At 41.6% G+C, this 26501-nt stretch overlaps 1 protein-coding gene across 17 annotated transcripts in view; it reads right to left on the reverse strand.

Annotated features, from left to right (window-relative positions):
- Positions 1-26501, reverse strand: part of HDAC4 (histone deacetylase 4) — a 293162-nt gene that overhangs the window by 207479 nt on the left and 59182 nt on the right. For 6 of the 17 annotated variants that reach the window (XM_009671046.2, XM_009671045.2, XM_068947752.1 and 3 more), the window contains exon 1: positions 11297-11575. The exons of the other annotated variants lie outside the window; for them this stretch is intronic. In XM_009671046.2, coding sequence (XP_009669341.2) covers positions 11297-11483 — 187 coding nt within the window. In that variant the 5' untranslated portion in view covers positions 11484-11575. Of the gene's footprint in view, positions 1-11296; positions 11576-26501 lie in introns of those variants that run through there. 17 annotated transcript variants of the gene reach the window in all.

The raw sequence follows: 26501 nt of genomic DNA on the forward strand, positions 1-26501 counted from the left end.
AAAGGGCAGCAACATCCCACTGCACCTATTGTTTGCCAAAGCAGAAAGACATTTCAGTAAAAAGCAGCTGTTGGATGAAGATCTACCTTCCTAAACATTTCAAAGCTTGTGTGGGTATATAAGAAGTTTGGAGATAGAGCCTTAAACAGGTCACATGCAAGCAAAGGCTTAAAGAATTTTATGCTGCTTTTTTAAGTCCTCCCTTTTTTAAGTAGAAGAGTCTCGGTTCCTTCAAAACCTTCTGTAGCATTGCTGCCCTTTTGCTCACTCATTAGCCTTAAGTGCAGCCATTTGCTAATTTCAAAATGTAGTTGTTCATAAATTAAAGTTCAAAAAGTGCTTAAAAACAATTCAGTCACAGCAGCTGGCGACCGCTGATCTTTACAACTTTAGTGACTTCTTAGCGTGGAAATATCTTTCTAATGACAGCATCAATCTAGGCATTTACAAATATTCTTTGTTGATAGGCAAGTTATTATTAGCACATGAGTGTTAGCAAGATCAGGTGGCAAAATATCAGCAAAAGTACTGAGCAGCCACTTGTCAGCTGAGCGTTCAGCTGATGAAGACATGCAAGACAAGGACTGGTGTGATAGTCAGAAAACTCCAGTCTTAGGCAAGTTTGAAGGAAAGGACATTTCCAATGTCCAACCAAAAGAAGAATAAGAGAATCCACATGTGAACTCCATTAAGCAACTGGAATTTCGTAAATATCCCATAAGTCAGAGAGGAATTTTTGCTCTAGGGAATGGCCTAACTTCAATTTATACTTTTGTCATGTCTCCCACCCCACACATCTACAGCTGCCACCAGATTGCCTAATGGTGTCTTCCCAAAATGCTTCTACAACAGCCGAGTGAAACTAATGTTGCAATTTGCAGATAATTTCATTTTTTTATATACAAAAGTAGGCTTGTGTGTGTCTGTCTATACAGACATAGTGATAAAATAAGTTCCTTTTATAAAGTTTTTCTCTTAAAGCATATTAAAACAGAAAGTTTTCACTTAGGAAGAACTTTAAGAAAAAAAAATACAATCCTCCCCCTGCCCCCCTGACCACTTTCTTTGAAGCATCCTTAATCAAACAGAAGGAATCAATACAAGATTTCAGAAGAGTATTGGGTAGGACCCATCTTCCTACTTTCAAAGGAGAAGCCTATTTTACATTCATCTCTTCTGTATAAAAGAACTGAGTTTGACTAACAGAAAATCTGCAGTGAAAAACAAGCATCTAGATGGCAACACTGTGGTAACCACCAATACCGTCCATTTCATAGCTCCGATATCTTTAGACCAGAAGGACAGGCAGAAAGATAGTATGACCAGACCCTTCAAACAAGTTACTTATTTTATAAATAGTATATGAAGAAATACAGATTTCTCAATCAAATAATCTATAACTATTACTCAAATACATAGAACACACCTCTGCCATCGCACTCAACATGGGTAAGGAAAGTCCACCAAGTTGATCAGTGTCATGATACTCGGAAGAGCATCAGGAGGACTGTTGTGACAAATCAACAGCAGAGATTTGCTAAGAACAATCATGTTGCATATGTATGAGGTAATGGACTGATAAGTACAGGTTTGAAAGGACTAGATAGGTTTAAAAGCTGTTTTCTTTCCTTTTTTTTTTTTTAATAAACCAAAAACTGACACTGCTTTTTGGTTCCAAGCGTTTACTGTTAAGTTATCTTGTCAGTATGTCAGCCCTCTTCCCTTCCTCTGCAGCCAGCCATCTTCAGGCTTCAGTTACATCTTTGCTAGTCCATTCCAAAGGATTAAAGGAAAAAAAAATTCAGCTAGCAATGATATAATGATATCCATAGGCCTGGGGGAAAGAGGCAAGTAGGTCTGTTAGTGCTCATTCATTCCCTGCAGGGAGAAATTTACAGCAGCCAAAAATGGGACAGTTAAAACCAAGTAAAGTTACAATCAGTGTGTCCAGAGGAGAAAAATGGGGGGGGGAGGGGAGGGGAGGGGAGGGAAACAAAACCTACAAAAGTGCCTTAGTGTTTTATCAACACTTATTGATTTATGAAAAGTTTGGTAGAACATGAGTAATTAATAGACTGCCATATGCCCATGTGCTGCATCTGCTACAGCAATTTTTTATTATAGTTTTTTTATTACTTTCTTTGGGAACTGAAGGAGATAAGGATCAGCATCCTGACACTTGCAAATTAGCTCATTTCCATGATTGCTAGCAGGAAAGCAGGAATTAATTCTCTAATTTTATCCTTAAAACTAGTGAGAACGAGTCCAATTAAGAAAAAAAATGTTTTTAAGAGGAAAAAAAGTGTTTGGAAGAGCAGTGGCCTTATTATGCTGGCAAGGCTACAGCCTATGAGATCAATGTTTTGATGAGCGCAAAGGACTGGTGCCAGAGGGGGACGGGAAGGAGCAGAAGACTTCAATGAGCTGCAAGCAGGGAGAGAGGAAGACACAGGGAAGTGGTTGGAGGATGAACTAATTCCAGGGTGGGTTTAGGACAAAGGAAAACAGAACATGCTGCTATAGGAACAGAGCTAGCAAGCAGCAAGGGATAGGAGATATGGAGCTTGCAGGCAGGGAGGAGCTCACCTGCAAGTGAAAAGGAGCATACTAACAGGATAAGTAAAGGAGGAGGATTTACACTGGATCCTGCATACTCCAGGAGAGCAGGAGGCTTGCCTAACTGCTAGACATCCCTTTTGAAGCCCTCTTGGTGAAGGTAACAAACAAAACCCTGAATGTATTTCCAGAAACAGCTCAATTACTATTTCACAGATCTCTAGCTGCATATCAGCAGTATGAAGTTGTCCCCCCGCCGCAGGCCGAGGTTCCTGAACAGAGTTACTCCTAGGCTTGCAATCCACTTGAAGGTTGGAGCTCCGTTTCTGTACTGCCATTGTGTGGCTCACAAGCCCTGTCGCAGCCACGTTTCTGAGGTCAGGAAGCACTGACTTTGTCGCCTAAAAGCACAGATAACTCGGGAAGGAAGGACTCCCGTGTTTGGAGATATGTACAGATGATTCTATAATGAGCTTGATTCGATAAAAGTCCATCTTAAAAAAAAAATCAGGTAATGAAATGTGAAGACAAATCTGCATCCCTTTAGATAAAATACTCATCACAACAACCCTGGGAAAAAACCCTTTGCTTTCAGATAGAAGCCCAAATTGATAGTTTCAAACACTTCAATACCGTCAGGAATGGTCTAGCGGGACAGGGAGGAGAAAATGAGAACCTTATATCTCCCAGTTTAACAGCATGCTCTTTCCCTTGAGTTTAACTCTGGACCATTGAAAACAGTTTCTAGAGAATCTGCTTGAAACTGCCATTTGCATCCTTGCCTAGGTCTTGTGTTCCAAACTGTGAACAAAGCCTCTCTTAAATGTGGTTTGATTGACGCAAATCAAGAGCTGAGCGGGTGATTCATAGTTGTCAGACCGTAACACTTGCATAAAAACAGCATGTGGACAAACTTGCTGATGCATTCAAACGCTCAGCACACATCGTGAAAGGCATCAGAGTTGAACTTAGACCACTCACTTAGGATAAGGCCCTTTCATGCTGTCTGGAAAAAAAGTAATTTGAATTTTCCTTGGTAACAGAGAGTGTTGTAATAAATCTTCAGGTACAACTGTGTAATAAGCATTTTGCTGTATTTCCCTTAGTCCTTGAAAGGGAAGATTAGTATGTCAAATGAAGTTAAGGGATAACCCATAACTACAACTGCTCATTTTCTGCAGTTTGATAGTAGGACTGCCTCAGCGTCCACTGTTTATTTTGACCTTTCAATACCCAAATTAAGTCCATTCCCCCTTCCTCCATGGTAAAGACATTTGTCCTTCCCGCTCCGTTCCTTTCCCATAAGCTTCATGGAAGCATGAGGAAGAGCAGGGCCAGAAGCATCAGCGGCTGGGGACAGAAACATTGAGTCCCCATCCATATGTGTGCCTTCAGGAAAGAGCCAAAAGCAGCCTCTGACCCAACTCCAAGCTACAGCTGTTCTTGCCTTACCCGGAACTGGTCCAACAAAGAGGACTCTTTCTACTTTTCTTGCACTTCATGCTGGCTCTGCACAGGACGTTTAGAGAGGTAAATAAAAACAGAGATAAAACCAATCTTTCTATACTCTGCATGTTTGTCACACTCCAATGTAGCTAGAAGAGACACAGAATTGCACATGTGGCCTCACTGACTCCACACCTTCACCCTCAGAGCAGTCCAATTGGTCTTTCGTCTAAATCCATGCCATGAGATAATTCCAGCTGTCTCCTGGAGGAGCTGGCAGCCTCCCACAGGATGACGGTAGAGTTAAAAGGATGCCTCCTACCTACATGAAGCCACTTCTGGCCCCAAAATTAGAGACAGGAATCCTGTCACCATATCCACAGGGCTTACAAAAGCAATCAAGAAAGTCAGAATCACCAAAAAAAGGAAGGACAGACCACACTACTCTCTTTGTATTTACAAATTTGGGAGAAATAGTACAGAACATGAAAGAGTTCCATTCATCTCCTAATTAGAGGAGGGTGGGTGCACAGAAGGATGCCCTATCACCAACAGAAGGCTATTGCTGTAACACTCACTACCACACACGGAGACAACATACAACTTTCTGCCATAATAACTCATGAAAATGACATCATTATGTTCCTGTAAACAACTAGGAAACAAAAGAAAATATCCAAAAATTATGTCAATGACACAAAATAAGCTGAAGATATTGTTTCATGCTAATCTTTTCATAAACCATTTTAAGACCTAAATGCAGCTGTAGGTAAGATGATTCAAACAAGCATGAAGTCTGGATTTGGCATTAAATCTGAGTTGCATTTCAGTAGCGCTTAGGTTCTCAAAGGGTTTACATCACTCTGCATCTCTTTTCCAACAGTTTGCCTAAACAAGACACTGTCTTTCCCTTTGAGGAGCTGGAACCCTCCTGTTGGAAAAGGTGTCAGTCCGCCCCATGGCCTGCATCAAAACTATGCTCCCCAACCTCCAGCTGTGATAGTGTGACAATCTACAATCTGCCATCCTAAAGTCTTTGGGTCTTGAGCTGGCTTTGCTGCAGCAAACCTGCTTTAACTAAATTCTGCACTGTAGCTCTCAATAAGGACTTGTTGTTCCATGTATCCACAGCCCTCCAGCTTCTGATGTTTTCAGGTCTCTCCCATCACCACCCAGGTTCCCCAGCTTCACACCTCTACCTCACACTGGAATTTGGACCAAGCTACCTTGCAATAACCCCAGGAAAGCAACTCACTTAAAGAAAAATGCAGCCACTACAGCCCTTCCCCAGCTCTGCTCAGGACCGCACAAAGAAAAGGCTAAGTGATGGAAATGCCCACCATTCCATGTTCACACCCTCCCACTATCTGCTCAAAGTATCTTTTTCTTCGAGATGCTGGTAGACAAGAAACATTGGTGGCAAGACAAAGACAGAAAGATAACTGAATGCATCCCCATGCCTGAGAAGACCCATCTTCCTCCTTTGATGAGTGTTACATTAAGTGAAGGGAACTCTTACTCATATTTGCCCTAACTGGTTGGAAAAACAGGTGCCCCAAGACTTTGTAAATCTGGATTAACTAAGGGTGAAAAGGGGGAGGAGAAAGAGGGGAATAAAATACAAAGCCCCCGTATCACTCTGCATCTGTATTGGGCTGCCCACCTAGCACCCTTCCACAGCCACTTCATCGCTGGCCTGCCTTAGCCACTTAACCCATTGCTATGTTCCCTTCTCGCAGCACCCTCTTCCCCAGGATACCACCATTCCCCAGCTATCTCCACAAGCCTTTCTCGAGTAGTTGAACCACTTCTCCAACCCTCTTCCAAAGGATGGCTTCATTAAGAAGTGGCATTTCAGAGGTGCACTGACTTTTGCATAGCAGCTTTTTGACAGTACGAACTGCAGCCAAAAGAATAACAAAAAGAAATGAGTAACAGAAAGGAGATAGCATATAAACAGCATTGCTCCACTGCCAAGAAAATATTTTAATCTGATGATAAAAACTGAAAGAGCTTTCAGGATAACATAACCAGAACCCTTCTAGCTGGCTCAGAAAGAGTAAATGTAAAATATGCTTGAGGCACTAAAATTTGACGTCTCTCCATTGCTTTAAGGCAATTACACAAATTCACATGGTTAAAAACTCTTTCACTTTGACATTGAAAAACTTCCTTGTTAAGCTACTCCATCTTAAAATGAACAGTGCAAGCATGCCTTAACATCTTACAGATCAGTACAGTGTCATCGTTTCTTTACAGTTGTGGCTAGTCTAAGGAGAAGTCATTCCAACCAATGCAAGGATCTCGCATCTAACCCACCAGGATGAAAATAATTCAGGGAGCAGAAAAGCAGGAAGAAAATTTGTCAGAAAGACAATATCGTGAAAGAGTGAATTACAGCAAGCTTAATGCTGCATCACTAGAGTGGACACTCCTCCTCAGTTTCTGGTTTACTCATCTTAAAAAACACAGTTCAAAAAGCACATAACCCTTATGAAATTAGCTGATGAAGTGCTGAAGACTATTTGCTGGGAAGGAAACAGAAAAGCCAATTTGACTCAATATTTCTGAGTATAAGCAGATTCAGTCCCGTGATGTTTAAGAACTGTCTCAAATACTCAACCCACTATAGCTGAATACGCTTTAGACAGACAGGTATTACAAGCCACTAAAATAAACTATGCTCAAAAAACCTTCTGGCAGTTTATACTTAAGAGAGTAGGTAAAAATGCAAGTAAGACTGCAGACAATAAGTTTCTCCAGCAGAAACAGCAGTAGAACAAATCGCTGAAAAATCTGAGCTTCCAAAAAATTAAGAATTGATATTTTTATATTTAGGGCCTCCCATTTGAGCTCCCAGGAAACTCCCATTTCTCTGTTTTTAGTAAATATTCTGTTTGAGAGCCTGCTGTTTTGCTTCGTTTTGTTTTTTAGCTAGTGTTGAGTTCTCAATTGGTATTAGCAAACCAGTAAGCACCCATGCAGTTACGGCAGGATCCCCACCCCCTGCTCCCCGTTACACTGCTGCCCAAGAATCTGGCAAGATACATCTTCAGCTGTGCTCTCCACCAGCAAACAACAGATCACTTCTTATTTTTTGGCCAAAGGAAGAGACGAAGGGATTTTCAGGCAGGACACTACAAGCAGCTGTCTGCAAGAGTCAACAGCTGGAAGCTGAAACATGTTCTCTTAAAATAGAGGAGAGAGAAGCAGAACATCAACATGTGAAGATCACGACAAGGTGACAGACGAGTGAATATGTACTTTCAAATATGGTCCATATGGTAAATCTCTATAGCTCTTCAGGTTCGCATTTTAAAGAAACAGTGTGAATAACATATTCAAGAAGTCTAGAAACCAAATTTTGCGTTGTTTTTGGCTTAATGCAGGAAATCAGCTTTAATGACAACCTACAGTTAGCGCTGCAGTAATTATCTTTCTGCTTCATTGACATACATGACAAGACTTTATTAGCAGTGCTAAAATTAAAAATAAAATATTTTTCCCATTGTAAAGAATGCTCAAGCATCCTTTGACATCTGGTGAAAAGAGACTGAAGAAAACATATTTCAAAGCAAATCCATTACCTTTTTTTATTTCAGCTTTTCCTAATATTTTACATTAGAAGTGTTGTATTACATTTTGTATACCCAGGACCACAGAGTTTGCATAATTAAAATTAACTGCTGTGGAAAATGACTGTGTCATAAAAGACAATAAGCATTGGTATGTCATAAATAAAATTATGACTTCTAACTTGGAAAAACTGTAAGAGTGCATACTCAAAAGGGATACAACTGGATGGTTTAGATTCCAAGTTTACTCAAAATTTTTAGAGTTTAATATAATCCAATTGCTAGTATTAGAGGAAGTGTCTGAACAGATTCAAGAGTTTTACAGGGTGGGAAATCAGTTTTGATTTAAACACTCTACTGTTTAAGCTCATGCCTAGCGGGGGCGGGGAGGAGAAAGAACCACAAATAATATTAATAATAATCAATAGAATATTTTACCACTTTAAAATCCTGCTCCGCTCCCTATCTGAAATGGAGTTTGTGTAGCATCACCCTCATGATTTCACCCGCCATTCCCTACCAAGCAAGAGCTTCACTATTTCACTTTTTTCCTTGCTCCTATGCTCATGACCCTTTTGAACGGCCTTCTGACACCCTGAGCGACCACGGACTCCCACAGAGAAGCTGGAGGCAATTTGGGATCCCCAGCATCGCGCAGCTCAGCACCTTCCGGCAGGACACATCTAAACCGTAAGTAGCAGTCAAGTATCTTTGAAGAGCTATGGGGGAGACCTCACTGAAGAGCCCCCCTCCTACCCCACTTGTTTTTCCACTGGGTTCCTACACGGGTACAAAGCATGGCTTGGGGAATGCTGTTTGTGCAGAGATTTTAAAAAGCAAGACAAGTTTGTTTAAGGGATGCATGTCAAGCTAAAATGTTTGCTATTTGCAGCTGTCCCCTGTAAAACTGGTGGAAAGGGAACTGGGTATCACAAAACATACTAGTGCAGGCAGAGTGGCCTAAAACTGTTTTACTTTTTCAAATGTTTACACTGGCCATTTTTTAGCAGAGAAAAGATATAATGTCATCCGAGATGTATTTTCTGGTATTTATTTTGAATTAGTGCTCTTTCCAGGATATAAATGAAGGCTTGAACAAAAAAAAAAAGTTTAACACAGTTGAAGAATACACTTTAAAAATAGTTCTCTTAAACAGAGCCTATCTGAACCGTGCTTCTCAGTTCCCTCAACACAGTTTTCCAGATGAGACTGGCATCCTGCTACACATACACATAGTTTCTTTGTACATTAAAAAAAAAAAAGTCTAAAAGCACCTTTCCAAACCAAAAGGCAGCCCAAGAGCTTACTCGCAATATTTAGGTACTGGCAACAAGAGAAGTTTACAGGCTTTACATGCATGCCACAGAACAACTCAAGGTTTGGGGGATCTGGTTTTTGAGTGTTTCGTTTTGTTTTCCTGGCATGAAGGCGGTGGGAACGGGCTTGTTTAGAAACAAACGGTTCTAATGACAAGTAGGGAAAAAAAAGCTGTCTTGTTCATTTAGAAAGGTTCTCCTTTCTAGCTGAGATTCGCTTCTTTTTAAATCCTGCACAGTGATAGCTACCTGCCCCTCTCCCAAGTACCTGTCTTCTTTGGAAAGGGCTCAAATTTATGGGGAAAGAAGAAAAAGAAAGAAAGAAAGTACAGCAAAGTACAGCACACACAAACTAATGTGGTTGGAGGTTTTATTGACACTTGTTTGCAATGACCAGGATAGCTCTTACAGCTTTACCACTTGTGAATAATGCAGACTTTTAAAGACGAAAGTCAATAAAACATTTATGTGACATAAATACGTAAAGTATATTCAAAAGGGAGGTGGGTTTTTTCTTTTTTCTTTTTCTTTTCTTTTTTTTTTACCCCTTAACTAACACTAAGAATTGGCAAGAACTTGTTAAGCAGCAAGGACAGAACTACATAATTTATTGCCAAGTGCGATATCTAATAGTAACAAACAAAATGACAGATGAGAGAGATACCAGTACAAGGAGCCATGCTCACACCTCTGCATGAGTTCCAAACGGATAATTTAGGATTATCAAATCAGAGGTATGGATTTTTTTTTTTTTTTGTAATTTAAAGCAACAATGGTGTTTGAAATCAAAACCCCTAACAGATTTTGCTTGAGCTCTTCTCTCCGACCTTAGGGAACCTCTGCTTTAGAAACACTTCAAACATGAAAAAGAAATACAGGAAGGAGTAAGAAATGATGATTAGGAGAAGAAAAGTTGTTTGTGCTAACTTGCCATTGGGGAGGGAAGTTGTCAGAACAGATGATCCCACAGCACAGCAAACACCAACCTAGGACTCCCCTGTCCAACATCTCCAGTGAGAACGCTCCTGTAAGACCTTCCCAAATCCCAGCTGCGGTGTAAAGAAAATGGTCCAATTTACTGGAAGGAAGCAAAGGCACATCTATTTTAGAGTCCTTGACATGGTCATCAATATCTTTACCTGGCTGTAAAAAGGTTATCATGAAAGTAGAGCTCACAGTATGACCCGGGAAAAAAAAAGAAAGCTTTATTGCCTGTAAAATGAGTCACTAGACTAAGAGGAAAAATAGGACAAAGCAACTGAAAAAACAGGTATCACTACACATACTGTGGTTCAAGGCTGCAACACCTCAACTCTTCTGTACTTTGTGTAGCTGAAACTTAGCACCGGTTTGTTTGGGTTTTTTTGCACGACCGTCAACAGTCTTGCCTTTGGTAAAGAAAAGCGAGCCGCTTAAACATAGCAAGTATTGTGACTGCCATGCCAATATGCATCTTTAGAGCTGACTCCAAGCGTGTTTCTTACACATGCAGCTTTAATCAGAACTGAAACAATCACTAACTCGGAATGTTTCGCATAAATCTGATAAGCATTTTCTACAAGCACAAAACGTTTTAGTCTCTACAAGACATCTAGAAGACTGCTGCCTGGTAACTCATTCATAGTGCTTGAATACTAATTTGGCAGTTAGGGGAAGAAAGGAGAGGGGAGGTGTTATGATTTTATACATGAAATTAGTAGTAGTAGTAGCAATGAACAGGGGCAGAGAGATTATCATGACACTTTCTTTTCACTGCTATGGGAACTGCTTTGACTTAACCGAGCAGCTTCACGTTTCCGTGCTTACACCAAAAGAACACAAAGGCAATTCGGTTTACACTTCTTGGAAGACAATGCTGTTCAGCATTACCACTATTTATAGCATGAAACAGTTCAAGGTGCATGTTGTTGCAGACAACTGAACGGCTTGTTTTCATGGTAATTGATCTATACAGCACGGGATTATATAAACAGTTGTTCCTTGCTCATTCCCACTCCATTAGCATCTCCCATGATAAAAATGTACTTGTCAATACAGCAGCTGCTATCAAACAGCAAAAATGCTAGCAGCTGCAAGGTCTTTAACTTGAAACTCTAGGTGAGTTTTGTAAAGATGTTCAGAAAATACAGCTGCTGAAGCTTTTGCATGCAGCTGTATACAGCCAGAAGAACAGCATGCTAATCTGTTTCCATGCTATTCTTCTGCAGTTTAAAGAACATAAAGCCACTTTTCTCAATTTCACTAACTATAAATCCCGGCTTAAGCATATCTGCACTAGTCTTTTTGAATTTTCTTACTGAAAACAGAATCTGCATACCAAGTTTGCAAAAAGGACAGTCCACTTCCTGTAAATGTATTACTTCTACTTCATTGGGTTATTATTTCCCGAAAACGTATCCTTACCTTTCTGCATCCCTGCAGAGAAGATACAACTATGTTGTGCCATGGAAGCAAATGCAGCGTGCCCAAAATTAACCACCGCTCTCTTTTCAACACTGTAGGATTCTAACATATCGCTTTGAAGGGTGGCAAACAGATCGGCCTCAAACAGTCTAGTACCGGACCAATCCGTGAATGTCAGAAGAAGCATTTTGCTTTTTGAGACGGTGGAAAATTCATGCTTGCAGTTGGAAGCTGGAGCCCCGCTTGAGACCGAACGTTCTTGCAGCGATCACTGCTCAGGTCGGGAGCACCAGAAATACAGGCTGACTACCGGGAAGAGATCAAGGGGTGAGGTGGTCAAAGGTCCATGGCAAACCACATGCGTTGTACAGCACTATTTCATATGCGGTGCCGTCAGAAGTATGCCTCGTTCGGGGCAAAACTCACCTTCATGATTTTATCACCGATCACTGAGGCACAGCACACAAATGAAATGCAGGCAACTGTCTAGCACACAAATGAAATGTAGGCAACTGTCTTCAGAAGAGAGAAAAAAAATCCTTCTGCACTTATTTGTCACTTGAGGCTCACTGAGGAGCAGGGAGCTGCCTCTACCACCACTGCCACCTCCATACCAGGAACAGGGCAGGAAACACATCTCCTGCATACACAGGCAGCCTGACATCCTGCAACGGCCACTGCCACCCGCTACACCACATCACCCTGACTATGGTATCTGAGCAAACAAAGTCTGGGAACCTGCTATAAACAGGTAGAAATGAATCTGTCAAGCTGTTAAAATGAGACACTTATATGTGTGTTTAGCTGGCATCAGCCAGTACACTCCTCATAGGTTTTAAATCAATTAGATTTTCAGAGCTTCACTGGAGCAGGACCCAGCAGCTCCAATATAATTCTACAGTATAAGGAGTGTCCACTACACTAAGATTACTTATCATTTCTCCACTTTAAAATTTAATTACAACTTAAAGAAGAGAACTGAGGCTGGAGTTTAGTTAGCAGATATTCAGAGCTTGGGGCCCTGAAACTCACTTTTCATCCACAATTAGAAGCCGGAGGCAGGGGGAGGGGGGCAGCAGGCACGCAAAGGGGCAATGACACCCATACACTTTGTTTTCCCATTAGTGATTTGCAGTTTAATTTTGCTGGCTGTGCATTGCAAAATCCATGCTTACCTAAACACTGCCTGTTGAGCAATATGGAATATAGATCTGTTGCAACTGAAGCAGAGAGAACCAGTTGATGCAGTCAGAGGACTATCCCGTCTCTTTCGAAGTTCCCTCCTGCTCACTTTATTTCCACAGCCAAGATAACTCAATTCTGCTTTTCAAGACCTCAGAAGAGAAGCATACAAGGTACATACTGCAGAGCGGAGCAGACTGCAATAAATGCAACCACTGGATAGCAGGTTTTCAACACTGGTTGTAACAATTCATTTGTCTACATAGCAGGTTAGCTTTGTGGTCTTTATCACAAAGTGAACACCTGCAGTTAAGCATGGACATGGACGACTGTCCCCTGTAACAAGTTGCTGGGTCTTTGCGCAGCTCAGCTTTCCTGGCTACAGGGTTCCTCAGAGAAAAAGAGATGAAAAAAACATGAACATTGCAGCCTAGCAACCACATTGCAGGAAAGAGTCGTTCCAGAGAAAGGAAGTGAAATTGGCTAAGGCTGGAAGGCCATCCTACAGAGTTTAATTAAATCTCAGCATTCTACTAAAGCACTTGTGATTTCCCAAACTCCAAAAGAACAACCAGAGATACATTTCAAGAGCCTTTTAAGGAATTCACATAAAAGCAGCAGTAAACAAGCAAACGGAAAAGTTAATACTGAGCATTGTTAGAGAAGCCTCATCACTTGAAGTGGAGGCAGTAGCACAATACATTCACCTAACACAAAATTATTTTTGGAAGCTCTCTTGCAATGAATTCAAATATAAACACCTTGAAATATGAGTTTACTCCAAAATGAGCTGTAGAAAGCATGGTTAAATTCCAAGGCCATGCTCCATGGAACAGAACGCAGATCAGAGTTTTAACACCTAAGCCCACCTTCAAGAACATCAGATTTAAACCAAAGTTTCTTTGAACAGAAAAGCTAAGAATGCTGTATTGCAGAGATTGATCACTCAAATATCCACAAATCCAACACAAATTTCATCGATTTTAAATACAGTAACTGAAACTAAGGGCATTATATTTTTCAGGAAAATATGTTCACATCCCTGACATCTTTTGCAGTTCAAAAGATTTCATCCAAACTTTTGTTTTAAAACCTAGAGTGTCCCAACTGACAAGTCAGTATTAAAGCAGCTTGCCTACCTGAACAGAAGTATCTGCAGATCCAGTATTACACCCTCTACACCTGAAAGCCACCACCTTATTCATGTGTGCAGAAAGCTCTTCCACTTCTACATCTCCCAAGTTAATACAGGCTCTACAGATGTATTGCTGCAACCTCCACAGTTTGTGAGAAGTTATTTGCCACTTCATAGCCCAACTCTTAACACTGAGTTGCTGTGAGGCATTTTTTCATTTTACGTTTCAGAAGAGTAACTTCAATTCAATCTATCGCTCTGTCTTATAATAAGCAAAATATTTTCGTGCACAGGAGCCATTCTGATTAACCAGTGTTGTCCTCGCCAACATCACTTCAATCCTTCACCTCCGCTCTGACAAACGGGGCACAGAGACAAGATGCTTTGTTCTGCACAGGAGATACATACAGATATTTGCATATGCATATCCGTAAACATTTAGCAGTAGTAGTAACTCCCATTATATCGTGAAAACTCTATTAGGCACTGATACTGCTTCAGGTTGAACAGATCCTTGTATTCACTGGACAAACAGTTTGCACATACACCAACAAATCATTACATCCCATGCCTTTTTTCCTGCACCGCTCCAATGAGTTCCTGCAGGAAGCTTCCAATTGCTTAAGCAGGAGAGCTCGGCTGCAGAGGAGACAGCCCTGCATTCGTCTACCCTGTGTTCACGTTTGGAAGGCACTCTGTGCATCAATCAGAGCATTTTTTTTTTCCTCCTTAAATGATGAAAGGTTCATTTATTCAGAAACTGGTTCTCTAGCTTACCTGGGAAAGCTTCCCATTCACCACAGGCTAGAGGATTTTTCAAGACATGAATGTCTGTTTTATGAACATCTGCACTCCATGAATACTCAGAGTAAGAAATTTATAAATGCAAGGATTGTGCACACAGGCAATGCATCATATCTGTAAGGAAAAAACATTAGATGCAAGACAGTATAAAAGCCTAAACTAGCATTGGTCAGAGATCAAACTACCTCATCTTCTAATATTCACAGTAGAACATCCCCAGCTACTCTCTCCTTACAACATCTAAACTCATCTCTCTCCAGTACATTCTTCCAACATACATCAGACACACAGTCCAAAAATCATCATATTCCAAGTGTTCCACGGATATGCAAAACAGACTACAGCCCCATTTCATGCAGGTCCTTCTTATCCAGTGTGGAGCAACTAACTATAAGGCAACAAGATCTTTAAGTAGAAGACCTATAGCAGGTGAAGCTACATATCCTGAATAGCTATCTAGAACATAAAGCTGGCCCCAATTCCTTCTTCACTGAGACAAAATGTCCTGCAATGATAATTTCCCTAGCATTCCCCAAAACCTTGCAACAGTTGACTTACCTTCAAAGACCGGGTGAAACACTGGAAATGCTGGATTTTGGGGGAAAGTGATGGGGAAATGTAAGCATGCCAAAAAAGATTTATGTATCAGTCTAACAGGCCAGTGGATTCTTTCAGCTATCTCTTCTTTCCAGGGAAAGACCCCAACGATTTAGAAAACAGAAGCTGCCCCAGAATGAGATGTGAAACAGATCCTCTTGACTCTATGCCACGCTTAAGGTCACAGATAAAGCACACCTTTTCTAGCAGTGGCAGCAAGCTGGAAAATAAGCGTTACTATTTAAAATAAATAAATAAAAATTTTAAAAGAATTACTATAAAAAATCAGATATATAAGCAGCAGGGGAGATGCATGTATTTTACTCAGCAGGCTTCATCTGCTGTGAAATTTGAGGTTTCATTGCAAGCACACTACACACTGTTTGAAACCAGCACCAGCGAAGTTTACTCCTCTACCAGTAGACTTTGTTTACAAAGACATTTAGTATCCTTTGTGCCTCCTGCCAAAGGACAAGGGCCAGGCAGAAGCTATGCACGAGTTAGTGTGATTAATTCCCTAAGTCTGTGCTTCAGTGAATGAGTGGGAGCTAAACAGTTAATTTCACAACGTCAAAAGACAGCAGCAAATTTCATTTCTTCCTGAAGCAAGGAGACATCAGCCACACCCTCCTTTACGGAGCTGAAAAGGCTTGCAGATTTAAACTCACATTTCATTTGAAAACAGGCAAGGGCAACCCGGTCACAGTATAATAAACTAACAAAGTCTGCAAGCCAATTTCATTTGTATCAGCCTTAAACGAAGCCAGTTTCCAGTGGTTTTTGGTTTCTTACTGTTTCTCTGCCAAGATCAAATCAAAAGTTGCTACAAAGATGCTAAGAGCACCCAAAAAAAAAAAAAATTAACGAATATCTTTCTGAGATTCACCACCACTAACGTTGATGTGTTTCCATACCACAGCTCATAAATAAGTAAGCAAAGGACACATATGCAAGTCCAAATAATGTCATCACCGTTCAATTATGCATATAAGAAAGCTTCACCTATCTACAGGATACCTTTTAGCTGCTGCCTATTGACTTAGGCTTTCTGCTAAGGCTATACAGAAGAGGGTAAGAGACCACTAGCCAGAGCTAGAGACTGGCTGCTGCAAAAATTAATGCTCTCCTCTAAGCCTGAGTAGGCAGAACCTGACAGCTCTTAAGTACCCTCTACAAGAGGAAGGAGCTTTAAAAAATTGCCTCACTCAGATCAGCAGCTGGAGTTAACAGCTCCCTTCAATAGCTATCCTCAAAGCAATTTCCCTGCCTCAACCTGTTTTTTTCTTTTTTTTAGTCCAGTTACAATCTACCCTTGAAGACTAAGGCTCATAAAAGCACATAACAAATATGTCTTCATTATTATATGAGCTGATGTGACACTAAAGAATCTTTTAAACTTTTCACTCCTTTTTAAAAAACTCCTCATTATTTTTTTATATAGTACAAACACATTTTTATGTTTTAAGCCTCCCTTTATTTCACAAAAGTTTAGTTTTCATATGATAAAATTGAATAGAGTTATGAGATAAACAAAAAGGATGGAAACACCTACATATATATTGGATTAAATGCATCCCTCAAAAACATTAGACTTTCAGCAAATTCGACTTTCTTCCCTGTTTACACTGGAGGTCATAAGTTCTCATGTGCAAAGCACATAGTAGGTCTTGGCTATCTTGGGATGGGGAACATTCACTCTGGATGACAGTACAGCTCTGAGAACTCACCCTGCATGGATTAGCAATGGGAAGTGCATTCAATCTTCCACCATACAGTCAGCAAAGATATGTTAAAACACTATGAATGTTAATACACTATGAAATCAATACTTCTGGTTAGAAATAATCAGCCAGGTTTTGGGAAGTTGTGAAAAGTGAGAGGGGTTTTCCTTCTGCCTTCACTAACACACTTACCCCCCAGCCACCCTATCTGCTAGGGCCAAATGACTCCCAAGTTCAGAGAAACTATGCAATACAAGGTGGTGACACGACCCTCTTTTCCCAGCTCCCACGCACCAGGAGCCAGGAATCCTTTTTAGACTTGCTCCTTCTGGGGATTAGCATTATACCAGTCAGACACAGTGAAAAAGGTGTTGGTGTTGTGCAGGATCAGTAGATATGAATCTGATAAACAAAGCTGACGGGGGGCTGCTTAGTTACTTGATGAACTGAACAAATATGGGCTGGGGGGAAGAGAGAAGAGGGAGCACAAGTTCTAAAAATATGAAGTCTAGGGCACCGGAAGAAGCTGTATCACAACCACTAAAAACACTAGCAGTGAGATCAAAACTATGCGACCTCGACAAACATGGGAAAGGAGGTAACATTTATTTCTTCTGAATTCTGCCTTCATACCACCAGAGATCAAAACCCAAAACCACAATGTAACAAAAATACTTATACCGAAGGACGACACTGGTTATTAACTTTCTGGAGCCTGACTTATGAGCCCTGCACGTTTCAGGTTAACCTGCATGACAACTCCAGCTCTGAGCTGCAGCCTAATCTAGCTGAAACACCAAATGCCTGGAGACTCAAGGGCCAGAAGGAGGAGCCAGGAAACTACAGGCCTGTCAGCCTCACCTCCATCCCTGGACAGGTGAGGCAACAGCTCATCCTGGACGTCATCACTAAGCATGTGGAGGACAAGAAGGTGATCAGGAGTAGTCAGCACGGATTTCCCCAAAGGGAAATCATGCTTGACCAATCTGATAGCCTTCTCAGATGGAATGACTGGCTGGGTACCTGAGGGCAGAGCAGTGGATGTTGTCTACCTGGACTTCTCTGCCTGGCTTTTGACACTGTCTCCCAACATATTCTCCTAGTTAAACTCAGGAAGTGTTGCCTGGATGAGTGGAGAGTGAGGTGGATGGAGAACTGGCTGGATGGCAGAGCTCAGAGGGTTGTGGTCAGTGGCACAAAGTCTAGTTGGAGGCCTGTAGCTAGCGGTGCCCCCCAGGGGTCAGTCCTGGGTCCAGTCTTGTTCAACTTATTCATCAAGGACCTGGATGAAGGCACAGAGTGCACCCTCAGCAAGCGTGCTCATGATACTAAACTGGGAGGAGTGGCTGACACACCAGCGGACTGTGCTGCCATTCAGAGGGATCTCTATAGGCTGGAGAGATGGTCAGAGAGGAACCTCCTGAAGTTCAACAAAGGCAAGTGCAGGCTCCTGCACCTAGGCAGGAATAACCCCATGCACCACTACAGGCTGGGGGTTGACCTGCTGGAAAGCAGCTCTGCAGAGAAGGACCTGGGAGTGCTGGTGGACAACCAGTTAAGCATGAGTCAGCAGTGTGTCCTTGTGGCCAAGAAGGCCCATGGGAGCCTGGGGTACATTAGGCAGATTGCTGCCAGCAGGTGGAGGGAGGTGATCCTGCCCCTCTCCTCAGCCCTGGGGAGGCCTCACCTCGAGTACTGTGTCCACTTCTGGGCTCCCCAGTACAAGAGAGACATGGCACTCCTGGGGAGAGTCCAGCAGAGGGCTACAAAGATGATGAGGGGACTGGAGCACCTCTCCTGTGAGGAAAGGCTGCGAGAGCTGGGCCTGTTCAGCCTGGAGAAGAGAAGACTGAGAGGCGATCTCATCAATGTGTACAAGTGTCTGAAGGGAGGGTGTCGAGAGGATGGGGCCAGATTCTTCTCTGTGGTGCCCAGCGACAGGACAAGAGGCAACGGGCACAAACTGAACCACAGGAAGTTCCATCTGAACAGGAGGAAAAGCTTCTTGACTGAGAGGGTGACAGAGCACTGGAAGAGGTTGCCCAGAGAGGTTCTGGAGTCTCCTTCCCTGCACATATTCAAAACCCGCCTGGGCGCGATCCTGGGAAATATGCTGTAGAGGTCCCTGCTGGAGCAGGGGGGTTGGTCTAGATGATCTCCAGAGGTCCCTTCCAATCTCAACCATTCTTTGTGATTCTGTGACTCTGAACTCCCATTTCTTTTCAGCATCAACTAACCACTCCCTACCAAACTTTCACTAATTTATTTCCAAGCACAGCTTCTGTTCTCCTACGCTAGCCTCTAGAGTATTCTAGAGTACTCTAGCTTTTGCTTGCGAACAGGAAACAAGGAAGGTATTGATACTGCCTCTCTATTTTCTACCTTCATTTCAAGAAGACGACAGCCTCAGGGGGTCTAAAGATATTACGTTCAGTTTGCAACAGCTCTTAACTACAAATTTGCCACAGCAGGTAAACAGGCTATGCATTAAGATCAAGACCTCTATACTAAAGCTTATTGCACTCTCCTTTAAGATTGAAGGTCTGCTGGAACTGGGGCAGCTTTTTCCTCCATCTGCCCAAGGATACAGGTCTCTTGCAGTAACCACTGACCTCATACATGTAACTGTGCTCTGACCTAGCCCTTCAGATTGGAAGGAAGTGCCACAGACGAGCATCTTATGCAGACGAGGGCAAGCATGGCCAACCTGCAGCTCCCTCCACCCAGACAGAGACTAAGCACAGGAACGCAACCTAGCATATGACACCACGTTAATATGTCAGCATGGCCACCAGACCATGTTCGGTATTGGTAATCTCCCTTGTCCTTCGTGGGCACCACTATGTCAATCGAAGTTACCTCCTTTGGAGACCTGGCCTAGCTCTGTACCAGGGGGTGTCAGAAAACAACTGAAGCAGCAGTTCTGCCAAACACACAAAGCCCAAGTTAGACATCCAGTGGTTCTCCACTTAAAACTTTCAGGTTAAGTATGTGGTAATGGGCTAATCTAAGCACAAGGAGAGCAGAATCTCTTTTAACATTAGCAATTTAATCCCCTGGTGTTAATGAGGTTTTAGGGACTTTATTTACGGTTTTTTTCTTAATGAAATCTCAAGATACAAGAAGCTTTAGCTTAAACTTAATTTAAACTTCTCCATAAAAGCTGACCTAAGTATAAGGCCAGCATGAGGTTCAATCATTTACAAATTCCAAGATCGGCCTTTACAGCATGTTCTGTGCAAGTCCCTTAAAATGTGCTTAAAAAACACAATGGGGGAGGGACGTTCGTTATTTCAAGTTATAAAACTTTATGCATACATCTGCAAGTGGCCCATGGAAGCCACTGATATTTCCAAGATTAACTGGTTAGAAAAGAAAAAGAAAAAGAAAAAGAAAAAGAAAAAGAAAAAGAAAAAGAAAAAGAAAAAGAAAAAGAAAAAGAAAAAGAAAAGATCAATCTCAGGATTCCTGTCTCTCAGCAGTCCGTGAGTTCATTCATCGACATAGTCTCAACATATTTTAAACTCCTCCAGCACATCAACCTCTCCGTAGACTGAGCTATCTAGCATTTTGTTTAACTCATGTCGATGCTCTGGTTGCTCTGCGCGTGCTATTATTAAGAAATCATAAAATGTCTTTGCTGAGCAGCAGTCTCTCTATCAGCCATAGCGCATATCCAGGTCAGCACTGTGGGGTAGGTTCTCTCCCCACCCCAAGCCAGTTGGCTCATTCTCATTTTATGATTTGCTCAAAAACATAACATTTCAAGTATCTTTCAGGCCATGCATAGTATGATGGGTTGCAGCTTTAATGTTTCATTGACAAGGTAAAGCATTTATGGGCTTTGAGTACAGTTAGTCTGATTTTATGAAGCAGCAGCATTTTTACAGAAGTTTCAACCCCTCTTCTCCATGAGCTATTCCTGTTTCCACCTAAAAGCATGCAACCCACTCATCCCCCCAAAAAATAGTAAATGTGAACAAAACCAGGAACTGAGTTGCACTGCTCTTGTTTCAAAAGGAAAATAATCTGAAGAATTCCCATAGACAAAATTAAATCTTTCCTAAGGTTTTAGATTCAAAATATGCCCAAGTACTTCCAAAGTGACATCAGGGGAAAAATATTCAGATTCTCTTGGAGATGTTTCACAGCTATAGTTGTAAAAGTGAGCAGAGATTCTTTCAACATAATGGTATTCTCAGCTAAAAAGACTTTTTATTATCATTCAAATTCTTCTGGTCTACACAGAGGAAAAAACAACTATGCCATCCAAATGGGCATCCTACCTACATTTTTTCATGAGCTCAAGAGTCTCTCTCTCTCTCTTCTTTGTTCTTCCCCCATCCCCAGGTCAAGATTATTCCAGAAGTGATCGCAATACCAATATGCTGCCTTTCAAATCAAAGGGAGAGAAAGTAGAGAATTGAAATAAAAAAGACAGTTGCATTAAGACAATATTGTCCATTTAATCCTAAGCGCACCCAAGTCTGCCCCTACCTGACGTAGGGTTATTCTGAGATCACTCATTTATTTGACCTGAACTTCCTCGCATGAGAGGAGGCCTGACCTATCACAGCAGCACTTTTTCTGATAATTTTGATGGTACTGGAAAAGGTACTGGGGCTTTACCTCAATTCAAAGATACCTAAAGAGCAAAGATCTTTGATACTCAAAAGGGTATCACCTTCAAACAAAGATACCCAAAAGGGTATCACCTCCAAGCCACCACACCACCTCATGCCACAGACATCTTTCTTGTTCCAAATGCACCTTCTATACCACTGCTGTTTATAGTCCAGCATTTGAACAATGCAAACAGGCACCAATTGTCATTTGCTGTAGAAGGTCTGATTGAAGTGCAACTGCTTGGGAACCTCCTCAGAGAGCACTCAGGTGCACACGGAGCAGAACTGGGGCACGCAGCTGGAACGCTAACCTCAAGCGTCTCAAGATCAGTCATCTCTACTCAGGAGTCACAACCCCTCCACCGTAGATCAAGTTTTCTGCAAAAAACACAAGCTGCTGAGCAATGACATCCTGCCTCACTGATGTTTCACTTAACTCCATTAAGTAGCAGCACAGGAAAGTAAAATCCAGATTTTACACAGACACAAAACAGTTGCAATAGCAATACGCAGCAGTACTAACAGAACAACTTAAAGGAAAGGGAGAGGAGCAACCTCTTCTCTGGCTCTTTATTTCAGCCCTTTGAAACAAAAGCTCCCAAAAGTTACTTTTGGGAAGCCCAATATTCCAAAAATCAGATTTTAGATAGAGTGCTTATAGAATACTATTTAGGTACTTCTGCTGCTGTCACAACAGTGGGGATTGGGGTCAGGGAAAACTGTAAATGTTGCTTGGAGAAGAGGGGCAGAACATCTGAGAAGTTCCAGCAGGTGAACATTGAATCGATGTCTGCCAGACCAACTGCTTTAGCTTGGATCTCACTATACAAAGCACTTTTTAACTTTGCAATAATGAAAGTCAAAATTAGTGTGAATTGCAGAAACTGTTCTGAATACAAACTGAAGCAATCAGTGGCAGACAAGTACAGATTTCGCACTCAAAACTGTGCCGACCTGAAACTGTTCCCTGCTTTTAATGTGTATTTCACATTTGCAATATACAGGATTTTGTGTATTTCATCATTTACAGAATATCTATTCCCCATTTATTACTGAAGCTTATTTTTTGTTATCATAATAATTTATCAAGGAAGTGATGACTGATACAGTGCTGCATTTTATGTTATACCTCTCCAACGCAAGAAAGGTGCCAGCAGCAAAGAACTAAGCCCAGCAAGTTCAACATTGCTCTAGCAGTGCGCTTCTCTACAGAATCAGTGTCCTGTTCCCCGGGCGCTCACAACAATATCAAAACTTAAATCTCTGTCCTCCAATGTACAACAAATTTCTGCTGCCACCCTAACACAGAAATCAAGCAGTAATAGAGAAAGTGAAATTTTTTCACAAGTTTATTAAAGACAAGGACGCGACTCAGGCAAAGAAGTTCTTGATTTCTCTCAGAGTGGACAGAAATATCCCCAATTGTGTAAATACAACCTTAGTCAACAGCATGACAAATCCGTACACAAGATAAATGTCACGTGCTGACGTCACTGCCACGGTAACCTAATCAAAGTACAACCTTCATCTATTTTTAAACTTTATTTTTCTCTGAAACAACAACAACAAAATCTTTTTAAATTCCTTTAAAAATTATATACATATAAAAATAAAACAGAGCTGAAGTATTTATTTCTCTGTGTTACTGGAGACATGAAGCTTCATGAAAATGAAGCTATATCGAGTCCTGAAACTAACTGTTCCATCTGACGTGTCACTGCAACTCGAAAGCAGAAGATAAGGATTTGGGAAAGTGTACACATAGGTTGGCACTTACACATTTATACTGGAAATTTACCCAAACAGGTTAAAAATAACACTGCGAATGTTCACAGCCATTCTGAAGGTCGCTTTCAACAGAACTGCTGTTTTTATAGTAAAAGCTCCTGTCTATATATGACTAGCTATTGCTAGCATTTTTCTCCCCAAAAAACATGCTACGCAATTAGGTTCTCTTGACTGAGAATTAAGGTCACAAACAATATTACAAAGTCACAGCACAGAAATCAAGTCCACCAGCTACTTGATTTATTTTCCTTTCTAGAATTAATCCTTTACTGACTAATAAAAAATAATATCATTTTTCTCTACCAGCACTGTATGACTAATGTGGTCGTTATCCATTTCTATGGGTTTAAGGCCCTATTACCATAGGGTCCAGCTTCTATAGTGCAAGAGGCAGCAAAGGGCAAGAAAAGGTGTTTGCTTGGACTTTCTGGCCTTGCAGAGGACCGGCCAAGGGAGAACAGCAACGTTACTTGCAGAAAGGTAACATCATAACTGAACTGGCTGAATGTCCACACTAATTGATCTCACAGTCTGCTCTTTGCTATGACCCTGACGACTTGCAGGCTATACTCTTATGTTCTCCATTTAGAGAGGAAGAGATTCAGACAGAGAATGCCAAATGCCCAATTCAACTTTTGCAGTATTGCAAGAGGCGCAAGAGGCCTCGCTAGTTCCCTATGTTTTGTAAAGTTTTCATGATTGCTCTACATGAAAAAAATTCAGTGTCTTCAGTAGCGAAATCTCCAGTTTAGGGGCATGTACTTTAAAATGAAGCCTCTGTCAGGGATTCCTTACCTGAGACAACGGCAGGTTGTTTTAATAAACATGTAATAAACAGGTTTTTATAAACAGATTCAGGTTTGTTTAAAAAGAGCATAAGGAACAGACAATTTTTCCCATTTTCACTCCTTCAGTTCTCCCTTGATGTTCACTACACTCCATACAAGACACTCTCAGCAGGGATTCAGTACAAGATAAAGTTGGAGTATGCTTTTCTATACAGTACTTGGAACTGAACTGAAAGGACATCAGGCCGTGAAGTCCTCTATCATTCTCTCTAGCAATCCAGACAAAGTATTCATTATCAAGGCTAATCACCACTTAACATGGCAGCAGCCTCATTTGCAGAAGATTGCTTGACAATACTCCAGCAGCAGGCAGAGCGCTAGCTAAGAAAGCCTTATGGCCACAAAGCAAGCCCATCTTCTGGTGCTGCAGGAACGGAAAAAGCCACTGTTTTGCTTTGTCAGGCTGGCTTGTTCATACACATGAGGAACTTCCTCGCACATGGGAGTTATGAGAACCTGCAGAAGTCATCGCTCAGCAATAGCACAGAGCTCAGCGGTAACCACACGTAACAAACACTGATGTCCACTTCTCAGGTTTTCCTCGAAAGAAGCGGTAAGGACTGGAGCGTATTTGTAGAGGTTGGCCACAAGTGTTTGCATTGATCTCTTATCCTGATTCTTCTACGTGTTTTAAGTAGAAGAAACTTGCTGTTTAAAAGTAGCAAGAGTCTTAAAATTTGTTGCCAGCACTTCCTTTGGCTGGAACATACAACAGATTTAAGAGTTTCTGCAAGTTATGTGTGTTTAACAGATAAAGAAAGATATCGGCTTCATGAAAGATTCCTGTCGCGCTATTCCTTGCAGAAACACACCAAATGAAGGCCTGCTTAGCATCTCTGCAACACAAAGCAGCAGCAGCCACCCAGGAAAAAGCTGCCAGTGCAGAACAGAAAGATTTTTATTTGGTAGGGTATGAAAGCTTCATCCATAACATACTCCACAGCTGCCAGTGGAAGAGCGCACTGAGAGGCACCGTAATTCAGCAGCGTCAAACGCAGCCGGCAGAACGCAGCTGGGACGGGTAACACGTTGCGAGGCGCACGGAGCACTGCTGCTCACCAGAATCTCCATTTTCACGAAAACACTTCATTTCCAGCCCCCGTGGCCTGGCACAAGCAAAGCAGGACTGCCTTCCCGAGCGTAAGGCCAAACTGAGCAATACAGAAGGGAAGAAAACAAATCTTCAGCAATAAATAACAGGAGAGTAAGAAATGAGACACACTGAGAGACAGAGCGAGAGAGCAGCAGACAGAGGGAGAGAGCTGGACAGACAGAGAGAGCGTGACAGAGAAAGCCAGAGAAAGTGATAGAGAGACACAGACAGAGCAACAGAGAGACAGACAGACAGACAGAGATACACAGAGAGAGACAGACAGACAGAGAGACACAGAGACAGACAGAGAGACACACACACACACAGAATGGTTCTGTCCATTTTTTTTCTTAAACTGCAAATACACTATTATATCTGGAGTGGCATACGAACCTTAATTATATGAAGGAACACAAGTATAAAACAACAAAGTCTTTAGGCAAGAATTATCCTGAGAGCGCTGAAATCCCCTGCAGCCATTTCCCAACCCCAAAACAAATAAAACTCCATATCCAGGGAGGGGGGAGGAATACATAGTACATTTACTGTAATACTCATAGATGAAAAATTATAATTGCTCTGCCTTGACATCTGGTTTCTATTTCGCTTCCATTATATCAGATTACATAACAAACAGATGATGCACTAGATTTACGGAGTCCTTCTGCGAGTCTTGTGTGGATTTGGTGTTTACATTCTTGTCCATAAAAATTCTAGCTATGCCACACATACAGACATGTCTGAAGCAGACAAAAGCACCAAAGACAAATGATCAGTTTTCAAAGGGGGGGGGGGGGGAAGTCAGACTAAGATTTGGGCAGGCAGGGTTTTGTTTGTGTTTTTTTTAACAGATCCTTGTCAAAAACATTCCATTTCACCATTTCGTTCAGAAATTGAATCTGCATATCACAGCCTTTACAGCGGTGCCAGCAGTTTCTATGAATAAATCACGCAGAGCACACAAGTTTACACGCAGGTGAATCAGTTATGTAAGCAAGGACCCAATTCAATGATGCAAAACCAAATTCCACTCTGCCCTGTCATATAAGGAATTATGTTACTGCTACACAAAAAAAACGCAGCATTCCCTATCATGGATACACACACAGCCTGGTCTCCTAATCCTGGTCGGTATGATGATTCTTTCAAATCAAGGTACATTTAAGTCAACTTCCGCTGTCGTGGTGATTCAGGGTGTCTTGACTGCCAGAATCTAGCAGCATATGGTAAATATATAACTTTCAAAATCAGACCTCTACTTTGCTGACCTTGTCCCTACACACATACTATAAACTTTCTTCTGAGTCAACAACACATCCTTCCTTTGCAGCAATTCAGGAAGTCATGCAGTTGATTATAAAGCTAATTCAGCTGAATACAGGTATTCTTCATGTGCCAGTGAGGTTTCAGTC

Source organism: Struthio camelus, chromosome 6 (genome assembly GCF_040807025.1).
Source record: "Struthio camelus isolate bStrCam1 chromosome 6, bStrCam1.hap1, whole genome shotgun sequence".
NCBI lineage: Eukaryota > Metazoa > Chordata > Aves > Struthioniformes > Struthionidae > Struthio > Struthio camelus.